Raw genomic sequence first — 14,615 nt, forward strand, 5'->3', positions numbered from 1 at the left:
CATGCTGGGGGAAACAGCCCCCGCCCTTGCGCAGGGGCGGAGAGCCCTGCCCGTGTTCTGGGGCACACAGCACGTCTGCAGTGTGTACTGGACCGAGGGTAAGACAAGGGAGGTCCCTGAAGTCTATGCCGGGTGCCACCACCCAACTGTCTCCCAGATCTGCCCCTAATAGGTGCTTGTGAGCATCCTTAGTCGCTCAGTCGTGTCCGACTCTGTGACCCTGGGGACTGTAGCCTGCCAGGCGCCTCTGTCCATGGGATTCCTTAGGCAAGAACACTGGAGTGGGGTGCCATGCCCTCCTCCAGGGTAGTAGGTACTTCAGTCAGTCAGTTCACTCGCTCAGTCATGTCCGACTCTTTATGACTCCATGGACTGCAGCACACCAGGCCTCTCTGTCCATCACCAACTCCCCGAGTTTACTCAAACTTATGTCCATTGAGTCGGTGATGCCATCCAACCATCTCATCCTCTGTTGTCCCCTTTTCCTCCTGCCTTCAATCTTTCCCAGCATCAGGGTCTTTTCAAATGAGTCAATCCTTCTCATCAGCTGGCCAAACTATTGGAGTTTCAGCTTCAGCATCAGTCCTTCCAGTGGATATTCAAGACTGATTTCCTTTAGGATGTACTGGTTGGATCTCCTTGAAGTCCAAGGGACTCTCAAGAGTCTTCTCCAACACCACAGTTCAAAAGCATCAATTCTTCGGCGCTCATCTTTCTTTATGGTCCAGCTCTCACATCCATACATGACTACCAAATACAAAACCTAGAGAAGGACTGACGGAGAAGGCAATGACACCACACTCCAGGACTCTTGCCTGGAAAATCCCATGGACGGAGGAGCCTGGTAGGCTGCAGTCCATGGGGTCGCTAAGAGTAGGACACGACTGAGCGACTTCACTTTCACTTTTCACTTTCATACAATGGAGAAGGAAATGGCAACCCACTCCAGTGTTCTTGCCTGGAGAATCCCAGGGACGGCGGAGCCTGGTGGGTTGCTGTCTACGGGGTCGCACAGAGTCGGACACGACTGAAGCGACTTAGCAGCAGCAGAGAAGGACTGAAGGCCCACCAGACCCTGGGGGCCCTGGGGGCCGACGTCGTCTCCGGTGTCTCTCAGCCTTTTGTAGAGTTGGGACACGGGGCCCAGAGAGGGTTAACGATTTGCCCAAGGCGGGCTCCGGGAATCCGCTGGCGGGGCTCAGGGCGCCGGTCTGCCGGTGGGGACCCCAGGCGGCCGGTCCGGGAGCTGCGCGCACGGCGAGCATCGCATGTTACTCCGGGCGCGCGCGCGTCTGGAGCAGAGCGGGCAGAAGACTCGGGAGGAGCCCCCGGCGCGGCCTCGGGCGGCGGGGCTGCCGGAGACCCCGGATGGGCGGGCCCGGGCCCCGCGCCCCACAGCGCGACCGCGGGGCCCCGCGATGCCGCGCGCTCCCAGGCCCGCCGGGCTCCGGACAAGAAAACGCTCGTGCTCCCAGGCTCCGGAGCCCACTGGGGCCCGGGCGCGCCCCACTCCTCGGTGGCCCGGCCCCGGTGGGCGGAGCAGAGCGGAGCGCGGGCGGGGCCCCTGGGGGCGCGGCCCCGGAGCGGGGCGCGCCGAGACCGCGGGCCGCTCCCCAGTCTGGCTCGTCCCCCGGAGTCCAGCTCTCGGTGCCAAGATGACGGCGAGCAAGCGGGTGGCGAAGGTAACCCCTCCCGCCCGGCTCCCCGCGCCTTCCCGGGCTCCGTTCCCCCCATCCTGCCCTCTGCTCCCCGAGCGCGTTTGGGGGACCCGGGCCTGCTGAGTCCCTGCGTCCCTGCCCCCTCCCCAAGGATCAGTGGGGCTGCGAGAGGGTCTGCAGTTTTGGGGGGTGGGAGGACATGAATGGGGTGTCGCCGGCTCCCTGAGCTGTGCTGGGGGATGAGCCGCCTCCCCCCGCGTTGGTTTCAGTTTCATTTTTCCTGCCGGAAACTTGGGACAGTTACGTGCGTCCCGGGGGCGGGGCTTCCCTGGTGGCCCAGCTGGGCAAGAATCCGCAAGCAATGCGGGAGACCTGGGTTCGACTCCTGGTTTGGGAAGATCCCCTGGAGGAGGGAAAGGCTACCCACCCCAGTCTTCTGGCCTGGAAAATGCCATGGACTGTATAGTCCATGGGGTCGCATAGAGTCGGACACGACTGAGCGGCCTTCAATTTCAGGTGCAGGAAGGGTTGGTTCTTCGGAGTCTTTCTGGAGCCAGGCGCTTCGTTGGCAGTGGTGGCAGGTGCCTTTTAAGCAGAGATAACCAGGACCCTCGTGCTTTGGTGCCCACATTAGAGCCCCGAGAACGGGGACTTCCCTGGTGGTCCAGTGGTTAGGACTTCCACTGGAGGGGGCACAGTTGGATCCCCAGTCGGGGAACTAAGATCCCCAAGTCTTGCAGTGACGCCGCCCCCCGCAAAAAAAAAAAAAAAAAAAAAAAAGCCCAAGAAGTATGGGACGCTAAGTTGAGAGCAAAGTTCTCAGGGTTTTCTCCTGAAGAAAAGCTGCCAGGGTGAACCCAGAAGGTCACCTGGAGTAAATGGTGTGCAGTCATCTGGTCTACAGATGTTGTTGGATGCCTCCCATATGCTGGTTCCTGCTCTAGGAAGTGGGGAGGCAGAGAAAACCAAAAAAGTCTTATCTTCATTCTGATCAGGGACACAATGTGAAGTGAGGTAGGGAAGGATGGGGAGGGAGGGATTTTCCCCAGGAGGGAAAACCCAAGGCATCTGGGGGACTGGGGTGTGGCTGGGATTGGACATAGATGCGGAAGGTGGGGGAGGATTCCCTGGTGGTCAGATGGTAAAGAATCTCCCTGACGGTGGAGCAGTTCTGGGGAGGTGGGGCTGATACCCCTGAGGCTTTGAGTCTCTCAGAATCGCCCCTCCTGTGTGCAGGCATGAGGAGGGTGAACAGGGGGTGCTACCCTCAGCCTCTGGGAAGAAAATGATTGCAGGCTGGGGCATCCAGAGAAGGCTCAGCCCAGAAGGATTGAACTCTGGAGGTTGGCAGCAAAATGAGGCAGAGGGTTTTTCCAACTAAGCAGGAAAGCCGGGAGCCAGTATTTGTCTCCCCGGCACCATTAACTGTCGGGGAGTTTACATCAGTCATTCAGTACCCCTGAGAGATGAGTCCTCTGCCCCCATTTTACAGATGGGGAAGTTGAGGCTCAGAAAGACTGACTTGATTGTCCTGGGTCACCCGGTAGGGAGTGGTGGGGCTGGGATTCGAGCCGCGTTGGTGAGGCTCCAACCCAGAGGTTCTTTCAGTGGCTTCTCTACTTTCATTTTCTGTTCCTCTGAGTCAGATGATTTCTGAGCAGGCCTTGGGGAACAGCTGTGTTCTAGTGTGGATTTCAACATCTCCAGGCTTTGCGAAAGTCTTGACAGAACTCATGCATGACAGGTCAAGTCCAAGTTCCTCCCTCCAGTTTTGGTAAAGTTGGGAAAATGTCTCTTCCAGGGCTTTTCTGTGCAGCGTGGGGCTTCCTTCTTGCTCAGGGGTCACAGACAATCCTGGAACTGGTAGCAGGAGATGCTTCTAGTTTGGGGTAACAGATCAGTGAGGGGTCATAGGCCCTGGGCCCTCTGTGGGCATGAACAGAGGTGGGGTGTAGAAAGATAAGAAACAGGGGATAATGGTGTGCTTGTACTTTGGGGCTCAGAGAAAGTTTAGGTGGGGCACAGTGTGAAGGGTTCCCCCAGCTGTGGGGACCTTTCTCTTAGCCTTTGTTTATATCAGAGTTTCGCAACTTTGTCGCCACTGATATTTGAGGCTGGATCATTTTCTGAAGGATGTTTATCACACCCCTGGTAGAGACCACACCCTGGTAGACCCACTAGACGGAGCAGCACTCCTCCACGTGTGGCAGCCAGAAATGGGTCTAGACATTGCCAGAAGTGCTGGGCACCGGTAGATAAAGGAGCCCCCGGCTGAGAGCCTCTGGCTTACTCCCGCTCAGTGTTCCAGGAAAACAGGACCTGCCCTTCAAGGTCTCTTTTTAAATACGTTTATTTATTTTTTGGCTGTGTCATGTGGCTTGCAGGATCTTAGTTCCCCGTCCAGGGATCAAACTCCATGAAAGCGTGGAGTCCTAACCACTGGACAACCAGAGGATTCCCTGTCTTTTTTTTTTTTTAAGGTCTATTGCCCAGGGGAGAGAGAAAAGGGAGGGGCAGCATTGAGTAGGGGGTAAGAGGTACAAACTATTAGGTATACAATAAACCACAGGATATATATACTGTACAACATGGGGAATATAGCCAATATTTTATAATAGCTATAGACAGAGTATAACCTTTAGAAATTGTGAATCACTGTATCATAACATATAATATTGCCCAGCAACTATACTTCAATTAAAACAAAATTTTTAAAGATAAGAAAATACATTTTTAAAAAGGTCTGTTGTCCCACAAAAAGGACTCCAAAATGGAGAGCGGGATTCCTTGGTCTAATACTAAATTTGAGATGTGCTGCATACTTGGGCACACATCTCGGAGAATGGCAACGTGCAACAGAGCATTAAAGGCTTTGGAAAGTCCTGCAGGAAAGAACTCAGTGTAGCCTAGTGTTTCCCAGTGTGGTTGACCATGGGATCCTTTTCCCGTAACAACTGTGAACTTTGCACGGGACACGCTGTACACACCTGCTCTAACTGGGCCCTCCGCCCTGGTGCTTCGCCAGCTCTCTGCACGGCGGACTCCTATTCATACTGCAGGGCCCAGTGTGGTGTCGCCCGTGTGAAGCTTTCCTGCTCCCCTCCCCTCTCCTCCTTCTCCTTTTGAGAGGGTAACAGGCAGGAAGGCCAGGGGTCTCCAAACGGAGGAAGCAGGCTGCAAGCGTCAGGCATTTTTTTATGTCTCTCTTAAGCAGCAGGAGGAAGCAAACAAGTGTGAGATTTTTTTCCCCCTTCTTTATACAAATTTAAAAGGAGGTTTTTCTTAAAATTCTGTGTTGCTATGACAACCCCTGGCTCCACCTGAAGTTAACTTTTCTCAAACCTTGAGCTAACCAATGCATTTTCTTATGGAAGTGTTTTTCTTAAGCTATGTTAATGAGCTATGTATTTACCCTGGACTCTTTCTTTCTTTCTTCAAATCAGTTCCGCTTAAGACTCAGAACCTCAACAAACCTGTATGTTTTACTCATACACTGTTCTCCTCATCTATGTTAATGAAACTATGTATTTACTTGGAAACCTGTCTTTCTTCAAGACTCAGGCCAGTCGCTTTATGGCCAGGGATGACTCCCCTGGTGCCAAGGTCATCTCAAAATGCACGCTGTGGGTGAGGGGCCTGGTGCCACTCTTGAGTTTTGAGACATCTCCTTTCTCTAGTTAACAGCCTGCTGATGGGAGTATAACATGCTGCTAAAGACTAACAGGGTGGCACTCTTTCTGCCCCCTTCTGATGTCTCTCTCAGAAGCTTCGTTTATCTCTTTATGCTTTAATAAAACTATGACACAGGAGCTCTGAGCAATCAAGCCTCGTCACAGGCCCGGGATTGAATTTGTCTCCTCCGGAGGCCAAGAATCCCAGCATCTTTCATGACTCAGCGACCACCTTTCACTTTCCCCTCCTACTGTGTGTCCACACTTTATTCACATAATCACACTGTGTCTCTTCCACCGCTCCAGTGAAGTTCTCGAGGGCGGCCCGTGTCTTAGTGACGTGGCGATGGAAGACGCTGTTGGGAGAACTCGGGGATGCTCAGATGATGGGCCGCCTTCCTGGGAAGGCGAGCCGTCGCTTGTCCTCTGGTTTCTCTGCTTGGCATGGGGCGCTGTCCTCTGCCGCGTCTGCCTGAGCGGCGCCCCCTCCCCAGGCCTGCTCTGGGACAGTCTGACAGGGACAGGCTGATGACTCTGCCGCCCGCCCTGCCCCGAGCTCCATGAGGGCGCATCGCCATGCTGCTCGCCGGCGGGGAGAAGGGAGGCCGGGCGTCGTGGCTCCCTAGCAAAGAACCAGACGGGAAGCACCTTGGTTTCTGGAGAAGAGGCTCCTCAGAGAGCAACCCCGTGGACTGTGACCCACCAGGCTCCTCGCTCCATGGGATTCTCCAGGCAAAAATACTGGAATGGGTTGCCATTTCCTTCCCCGTGGGGTCTTCCCGACCCAGGGATCAAACTGGTGTCCCCTGCATTACAAGGCGGATTCTTCACCGCTGAGCCTCCTGGGAAGCGCTAAGAGGTTTGCCCCCACGGTACAGTGTTTAGACCCGCTGATTTGCATCACCCTCCGCCTGGTGCCTACGGAGCTGGGGTGCAGCTAAGAATCCGGTGATTCACTTAAGGCCCCGAGCACCGGGCCGGACACGTTCTGAGCGCGCAGTGGATGCCGGCTCCCGCTCTGCCGGCCTCTGTCCTGCTTGGCACTCGGGACGGTTTGCTGAGGGAGCGGGAGGGCGCCGAGGCGGGGAGACTCGGCCGACTGCCCGCTCTGTGCCCCCTGCAGGAGCTGGAGGAACTCCAGAAGCAGCTGCCCCGGTACCTGCGGAACCTGCGCAGCGAGGACGACGACGTGCTGGTGTGGCACGCGCTCCTGCTGCCGGTGAGTGTCCGCGCGGGGGCGCTGCTGGGCCGCACCGCTCAGGGCAGGGGCCCGGCGGGGAGGGCTAGACCGGGCGAGGACTTGCCCTGCCGGAGAATCCTTCAAATTATTATTTTTATTTTTGGCTGCACGCGGGCTCTCTCTAGTTGCGGCGATCGGGGGCTCCCTCTAGCTGGGGTGCCCAGGCTCCTCATTGGAGTGGCTCCTCTCGTTCGGAGCGCGGGCTCAATAACCGGCACACCGCCTTAGCTGCCCCTCAGCATACGGGATCTTCCCGGACCGGCCATCGAACCCGCGTCCCCTGCATTAGCAGGTGGAGCCCTAGCTACTGACCCATCAGGGAAGTCATGGGATTCTTTTTTTCCACTGGAGGTGATCATTGGCAGAGGGCGGGTGTCTCTCTACATTGATTGCTTCTGAGGTCCTAGCCGACGGATGAGGAGGCTAAAAGGCTTTTGGACTTGGTGGGAGACCCCTTCTTCAAGCAGTAACTACTGAGCCCATCATGGAAGCGTCCGCAGACAAAGAGCGTCAAACACAAAAAGGCTTCCTTGTTGACTTAGAGGTAAAGAATCCGCCTGCCAGTGCAGGAGACAAGGGTTCAATCCCCGACCCGGGCAGATCCCACATACCTGGGAGCAAGCAAGCCCATGCGCCACTCTACTGAGCCTGTGTTCCAGAGCTGGGGTCCACAATGCCAGGAGCCCACCTGCCCCGACTGCTGAAGCCCAGTGCCCTAGAGGCCCCCTTTGCTGAGCCCGCACCCGTGGTCTTGGTCTGTGTCCCAGCCCCAGCCTTTTCACATTATTGAGAACACGTTTTCTTTATCTGCCCAGCATTTGCTCCGACACATCCGTGACCACTGAAGCTTCATTTCTGCCTTCTGCTCAGAAAGAGGAAATTTCTTAAACCCTTGACTCTGAACTCGCGTGTATCATTTTTTAAAAAACTTCCTTTCTTTGGCTGTGCTGGGTCTTAGCGCAGCCTGTGGGATCTGATTCCCAGACCAGGGACCGAACTTGGGCCCCCTGCGTTGGGAACATGGAGTCTTTAGCCCCTGGGCCACCAGGGAAGTCCCACATATGGCATTCTGACGGTCATCCTCCTGCCTGCTCTGTCACAAAAGTTCTGAAAGGGTTTGGAGCTTTGGCAGCAGCCTGGAGACCCCTGTGTGCTGGGCTGGGCTCATCCGAGTCCCCGGGTCCCCCCGCTAGGGGTGTGGGTTACTGCTCCCGTGTGGAACAGTCTCCATCCAGGCATGGTTGCTGTGACCCTGGGCAGGTTACTTGTATGCACTGAACTTGTTTCATCGGGAAATCCCGAGGCTAATACCATGAGTTCTCATAATACTTACCGGAAGAGCTGACACATATGGAGTCCTTGCCATGTGCCTGGCCATATTCCAGGTCCCTAATGTGAATTAACTCAGGACTTCCCTGGTGGTCCGGTGGCTAAGACTCTGTGCTCCCAGCGCAGGGTGCCTGGGTTCAATCCCTAGTCAGGGAACTAGATCCCACATGTTGCAACTAAGACTCGGGGCAGCCAAATACATAAATAAATAGTAAAAAAAAAAAAAAAAAGGAAAGAAAGTGGGTGCACTCTTCAGTACCTTAAAAAAAATGAATTAACTCATGTAATTGTCACACAAGCCATGTGAAGAAGGCTGTGATTCTTTCTGTATGGAAAAGCACAGAGATGTTCAGCTGCTTGCCTAAGGTCACACAGGTGTGGAGGGACAGAGCCAGGATTCACACTGAAGCCACGAGGCCGGAAGTCCATGTAACCCCTACACCGTGCCGCGTGGGCTAATGCATGTCAAGCCTTAGCAGCAGGCAGCACAGAGTGGATCCCAGGAAAGCCCTCCAGTTGCTAAAGTCTAGAGGGTCTTCTGCTGGCTCCTGGCAATGCTTAGGCACTCCAGTTCCGAATGGTTGTTTTGAGATGGTAAAACGCCCAGAACAGCATGTACCATCTTAACTATCTTGGTTTTGGCTTTGCTGGGTCTCTGTTGCGGCAAGCGCTTTTCCCTAGTTGCAGCGAGCGAAGGCTGCTCTCCGGTTGCGGTGTTCAGGCTTCTCACTGCCGTGGCTTCTCTTGTGGAGCACGGCTCTAGGGCGAGGGGGCTTCGGTATTTGCGGCTCCCAAGCTCTAGAGCACAGACTCAGTACTTGTGGCACACGGGCTTAGTTGACTTAGTAAACTAGTAAACTTAGGAAAGCGTCTGCCTGCAATTCGGGAGACCCAGGTTCGATCCCTGGGTCGGGAAGATCCTCTGGAGAAGGAAATGGCAACCCACTCCAGTACTCTTGCCTGGAAAATTCCCTAGACGGAGGAACCTGGTGGGCTACAGTCCGTGGGGTCACAAAGAGTCAGACACGACTGAGCGACTTCACTTTCATGGGCTTAGTTGCTCTGGGACATACGGGATCTTCCTGGACCAGGGATCGACCGTCTACATCTCCTCCACTGGCAGGTGGATTCCTAACCACTGGGCCGCCAGGCGAGTCCTAGAGAAATGGCCAAGAAAGTAAAGCCTGAAAGCTCTCATCACAAGAAGTTTTTTCCTATTCTTTCTCTTCATTATTTTATGTGAGAAGATGGGTGTCAGCTGAACCTATTTTGGTAATTCTTTGACAGCCTACGTGAATCTAACCATCAAGCTCGACGCCTTAAGCTTAGTGATGTGTATCAGTTATTTTTCAATAAAACTGGAAAGATGTTAATTACCGACATAATTAAAAGAAGCTAAGAAGGTCCTGAGGACACCTCCAGTCAAACTGTACCCGTTTTTCAAGGGAGGAAACTGAGGCTTAGGGGTGGGAGGCAGCCGGCCCTCGGGCGCATAGCAGAAGCCAGGATCTGACTCATGCAGGCCCCAGGCCAGGGCCCTACTGACCCACAGCCCAGTTGCTAAGTGAATGCAGGGGCCGTCTGTGTCTGCATTCACAGTCCTTCCTTGGAGTGGAGCAGAGGAAACCTGGGCCCTGGGGCGGGGCGGGGAGCGGGGACACCAGGCCCAGGTCCTGGGGGAAGAGGGCAGCTGTGCCTCAGCCTAGAGCATGACCCCTTCTCTCATACAGGAGAGGCCACCCTACAACCTCAAGGCCTTCAGCGTGTGCATCAGTTTCCCCAGGGAGTACCCGTTCCAACCCCCGACAGTGAAATTCACCACCAGGATCTACCACCCCAACGTGGACAGGGACGGGAGGGTGTGCCTGCCCATCATCAGCAAGAAGAACTGGAAAGCCAGCACCAGGATCTGCCAAGGTGAGGCTGGTTCCTGCCTGGACGGGGGGCCCTGACTGAACGGGCAGTGGGGGGTGCAGTCACGGGACCACTTTTGTGTCTGTCGTTCCTGTTTATTGTTGTTCAGTCGCTAAGTTACGTTGACTCCTTTGTGACCACAGGGATTGTAGCTTCCAGGCCCCTCTGTCCATGGAATTTCCCAGGCCAGAAACTACAGGGGCTTCCCTGGGGGCTCAGAGGGTAAAGCATCTGCCTGCAATGTGGGAGACCCGGGTTTGATCCCTGGGTCGGGAAGATCACCTGGAGAGGGAAATGACCACCCACTCCAGTATCCTTGCTTGGAAAATTCCATGGACAGAGAAGCCTGGTGGGCTACAGTCCATGAGGTCGCAAAGAGTCGGACACGACTGAATGACTGAATTTGCTGAATTCCCTTGCCTAACTCAATGAAACTAAGACATGCCGTGTGGGGCCATCCAAGACGGTCGGGTCATGGTGGAGAGGTCTGACAGAATGTGGTCCACTGGAGAAGGGAATGGCAAACCACTTCAGTATTCTTGCCTTGAGAACCGCATGAACAGGATGAAAAGGCAAAAAGATAGGACCCTGAAAGATGAACTCCCCAGGTCGGTAGGTGCCCAGTATGCTACTGGAGATCAGTGGAGAAGTAGCTCCAGAACGAATGAAGGGACAAAGCCAAAGCAGAATCAGCACCCAGCTGTGGATGGGACTGGTGATGGAAGCAAGCTCTGATGCTGTAGAGACAGCCGAAGGGGCGGGCCTAATGACGGTAAGGACATCACTTCATTAGGTACTCTGACACTGCGCTAAAAGCTTCACACGCTGTCTTTTTAGTTCACTTTTTTTTTTTACTGAAGTATGGTTAATTTGGGGGGAAGGAAATGGCCACCCACTCCAGTACTCTTGCCTGGAGAACCCCATGGACAGAGGAGTCTGGCGGGCTGCAGTCCCTGGGGTCGCAAAGAGTCGGACACGACTGAGCGACTTCACCTCGCTTTTATGGCTCACTTACAATGTTGTGTTCGTTTATGGAACACACCAAAGGGACCCCGGTGTACATATGTATGTGTATGCTTTTCATATTCTTTCCCACTGCCATTTATCATAAGGTACATTCTCCTGTGATACACCATAGGGCTCGCTGTTTCTGTATTTTACATACAGTAGTTTTTATCTGCTCACCTCAAACTACGAGTGTAGCCCTCCTCTCCTGCTTTCCCCCAGGTCTGTAAGTCTGTTTCTGTTTTGTAAATGAGTTCACTTGTATCTTCTTACGATCCCACATGTAAGTGATATCATATGGTATTTGTCCTTCTCTGCCTGACTTCCTTCACTTCATTCGGTAATCTCCAGGTCCATCCGTATGTTGCTGCAAATGGCATCCTTTCACTCTTTCTTATGGCTGACTAATATTTCCCTGTACCTGTCTACCACGTCTTCTTTATCCACTCCCCTGTCGATGGACATTTAGGTGGCACTCATATCTTGGCTATTGTAAATAGTGCTGCTGCGAACATTGGGGTACACGCAGCTTTTTGCATTAGCGTTTTCTCTGTGTATATGCTCAAGAGTGTGATTGCTGGATCATTCGGCAACTCTACTTTTAGTTTTTTAAGGAACCTCATACTATTTTCCATAGTGGCTGCACCAATTTACACATCCCACCAACAGTGTAGGAGGGTTTTCTCTTCTACCCACCCTCTCCATCATAAAAATTCACTTTTTTATTCCATATGGTATTTTTTTGTATACATTCATGGATGACAAATTGAAATTATAATGAATTAATCATAATTCAGGAATACAAAAGTGGAACTGGGTGGCCCTTGAGGACTTGGTCTCAGATACATCCCTGCACCACTGGGAACTCGAACTTTCTAACCCAAGGAAATCAGTCATTTCTAACACACGGACCTCATGCAGTGCCCCCGAGAAGCCCCTTGAAACAGTGCTCTCCTTGGCCCCGTTTAGTAGATCGGGACACAGAGGCGTGAGAGGTGAGCACTTGCCTGAGCGGGCAGACAGCAGAGCTGGCACCGGAAGCCTCCCTTGGCGGCTCTGAACCGCGCGGCTCAGCAGAACTTTCCTCACTGATGGAGTCGGTCCATAGCGGCCCTGTCCAATGCCGCAGACACTGGCCCCATGCAGCTTTCAAGCACTTGAAGTGTGGCTGTTGTGACCGTGAACTGCATTCCTAATTGTCGTGAATTTCAATTAATTTAAATCGAGATGACCATCCATGGCTGGCAGCTACATGTCGGGCACTGTGGCCCTAGACTACAGACGCAATCAGCATGTGATCAGTCCTGTTTCAGGGGAGTTCCCTGGTGGTCCAGTGGCTAACACGCCACACTCCCCACACAAGGGGTTTAGATCTGATCCCTGGTCAGGGGACTAGATCCCACAGGCTGCAACTAAAGATCCATAACGAAGACCCAGAGAGGCCAAATAAATACTTTAAAAAAATCCCACCTCGGGATCAGCTCGGGAGTTCTTAACCCTGGAAAGCAGAGTGCTGGGGAGAGGGGGAGGCGTGGTCCTCGGTGAGCAGAGTGCTCTGACCCAGAAACCCACGTTTGTGTGCATGCCGACATGCACAAGGTGGGGGCACCGCCTTCGCCAGGCTCCCAAAGTCACCCGTGAAAGATTTCGAGCCACGGGGCAGGAGTGGTTTCCAGTCTTGAGCCTCGGAACCCTTTTCCCCCAAATAAAAAATTTTTGAAATCCTATTACCGCCTCCACGGACATGAATTTGAGCAAACTCCAGGAGACAGTGGAAGACAGAGGCGCCTGCGTGCTGCAGTCCTCGGGGTCTCAGTCAGACGCAACAAAAGCAGAGCGGTTCTGGCTGAAAAGGGAACAGAACCCAGAAACCGCGTCGATCTCACCGACCCCGCGACGGGGGTTGTGACACCTTGTGACACTCTGTGACACCGTGGAACACAGGTTGAAAACCACAGAGGCAACTGCTCGTGAGAGCTTTGGACACCGTCATCGGGGGCAGGGTGGCATCTGATTTGGTCTCAGAGCCGTCCTAAGACGTATGTTGGTGTGGGTGTCGGGGGATCTGGGAGTGAGCAGCATCACTTCCTTCCCAGGAGTTTTTTCTCTCCCTCCTGATGTCCTGATCTGACTTCTCTCCCCAGTCTTGGAGGCCCTCAACGTGCTGGTGAATCAACCGGAGCCAGGAGAGCCCGTTCGGCTAGAGCTCGCGGAGCAGCTGACACAGGACCCAGAGCTGTTTGACCGGACGGCCCAAGAGTTCACCCTACAGTTTGGAGTGGACCGGCCCTCCTAACCTGGCTTCTGACCCGGCTGCTTTCTGTGTGACGGATGGAGGATGCCCCTCGTGGACACGGTGGCGAGGGGGAGCCAGAGCCCCTTGGCGATTTTGCACCTGCTCGTGTCTTCCAAGATTTCCTTCTTAGGTTCTGTGTGTGTGTGTGTGTGTGTGTGTGTGTGTGTGTAGCGGGTGTGTACTGCTGTTATGAGTGTGGACCCACTGGCCACAGATATGCTTTCCCCAGCCCCTTTCTCTGCCCCGGAGCCAGAGGCATTTACGTTTGCAGACTCGAAATCCAGCTCTCCAGTGCTCTGGGATGGGGGCTCCTGGTCCCACCGACTGGCCCATCTTAGAGACTCAGCCACCTTCCCAGCCGGCTGAGCAGCCAACCCGAATCCCCGCCCCCCACAGGGCCCTGCTTGCGGGGGAGGAGGTGGGGAGCGGGGACAGCAGGTCAGGTGGAATGACGAGGAGGGGTCAGGGGGAGGAGGGCCTCTTACAAAGTGCTCTGGGGATGGGGCGGTTTAATCATAGACAGGTATAGATTTAGGTGCAAAACCTTTCCATTTCCACTAATGACTCATAAAGTGAAGAATCTCCTCTCCACCCCAGAAATCTGACTGTGTGGACTTTAGCTTTCTTTTTAAAGATTTACTTCTGTATTTCGCTTTTTGGCTGTGCCGGGACCGTCACTGCTGGCTTTCCTGGAGTGTCAGCAAGGGGGAGCTGCACGCTAGTTGCAGTTCCTGGAGTCTCGGCAAGGGGGCGCGCCTCGCGAGTTGCGGCCCCGGGCTTCCCATCGCACGGCCTCTCTTGCGGAGCACGGGCTGCAGGCACACGGACTCAGTAGCTGCAGCTCATGGGCTCGGTAGTTACGGCACGTGGGCTTAGCTGCCCCGCGGCCAGTGGAATCTTCCCGGACGGGGGATCGAACTGGCGTCCCTTGCACTACAAGGCGGAGTCTCAACCACTGGGCCACCAGGGGAGCCCTGACTTCATGGTTCTTAAACCACTGCTGTCCCGTCCGGTGGCGGGTTCCTAGGGGCAGGCTTTACGCCGGGAGGGGCTTCCCTTCCAGCTTGAGTCCGGGGGGAGCCATGGAGACTGTGCTCCGCCGTTAAACACAGGGTCCACCTGAGCGTTCACTTGGGGCAAGTGGCTCAGGGAGGAGGCTGGGGGTTTAGCTTGCTTCCGCCTCATCGCAGGGCGCGGAGCCTTGTGTGACCCCAAGCGCTGTGGGGAAAGCTGGCTGTGAGGGGCCCGGCCACCCTCAGCCAGAGGGGTCGTCGACCCCCCCCCCCACAGGAATGACGCCCCCGTCTTAGGCAGGAGGCAGCCAAGGCTAACGCAGCCGTCGGGTGGGTTGCCACGTCCACCCCGCTCATCTGGGCAGAGTCTGCACCTCTGGCTGCAGTGCCAAGCTGGCGGGTTTCCATTTCTGTGTTTTTCATGAGCTGTTCTCATCAGCGCACATGCTCCCAACAGCCGATAAAGCCAGACAGGATTGTTAGCAGGAA

The 14,615-nt window shown here is 54.7% G+C and overlaps 1 protein-coding gene across 3 annotated transcripts; it reads left to right on the forward strand.

The window, feature by feature from the left end:
• The first annotated feature begins 1,286 nt into the window (after positions 1-1,286).
• UBE2L6 (ubiquitin conjugating enzyme E2 L6) lies at positions 1,287-13,713 on the forward strand. Of its 3 annotated transcripts, XM_020892574.2 has the most exons (4): positions 1,288-1,682; positions 6,453-6,548; positions 9,629-9,815; positions 12,962-13,713. In XM_020892574.2, the coding sequence occupies exons 1-4, from the start codon at positions 1,419-1,421 to the stop codon at positions 13,111-13,113; spliced, it is 699 nt and encodes a 232-aa protein (XP_020748233.2). In that variant the 5' UTR covers positions 1,288-1,418; the 3' UTR covers positions 13,114-13,713. The 3 variants fall into 3 exon arrangements, with proteins under 3 accessions (XP_070329020.1, XP_020748233.2, XP_070329021.1); XM_070472919.1 differs by lacking the exon at positions 6,453-6,548 and having other exon boundaries at positions 1,287-1,682; XM_070472920.1 differs by lacking the exons at positions 1,288-1,682; positions 6,453-6,548 and adding an exon at positions 6,989-7,113.
• Positions 13,714-14,615: the final 902 nt, after the last annotated feature.

Source organism: Odocoileus virginianus, chromosome 10 (genome assembly GCF_023699985.2).
Source record: "Odocoileus virginianus isolate 20LAN1187 ecotype Illinois chromosome 10, Ovbor_1.2, whole genome shotgun sequence".
NCBI classification, from domain to species: domain Eukaryota; kingdom Metazoa; phylum Chordata; class Mammalia; order Artiodactyla; family Cervidae; genus Odocoileus; species Odocoileus virginianus.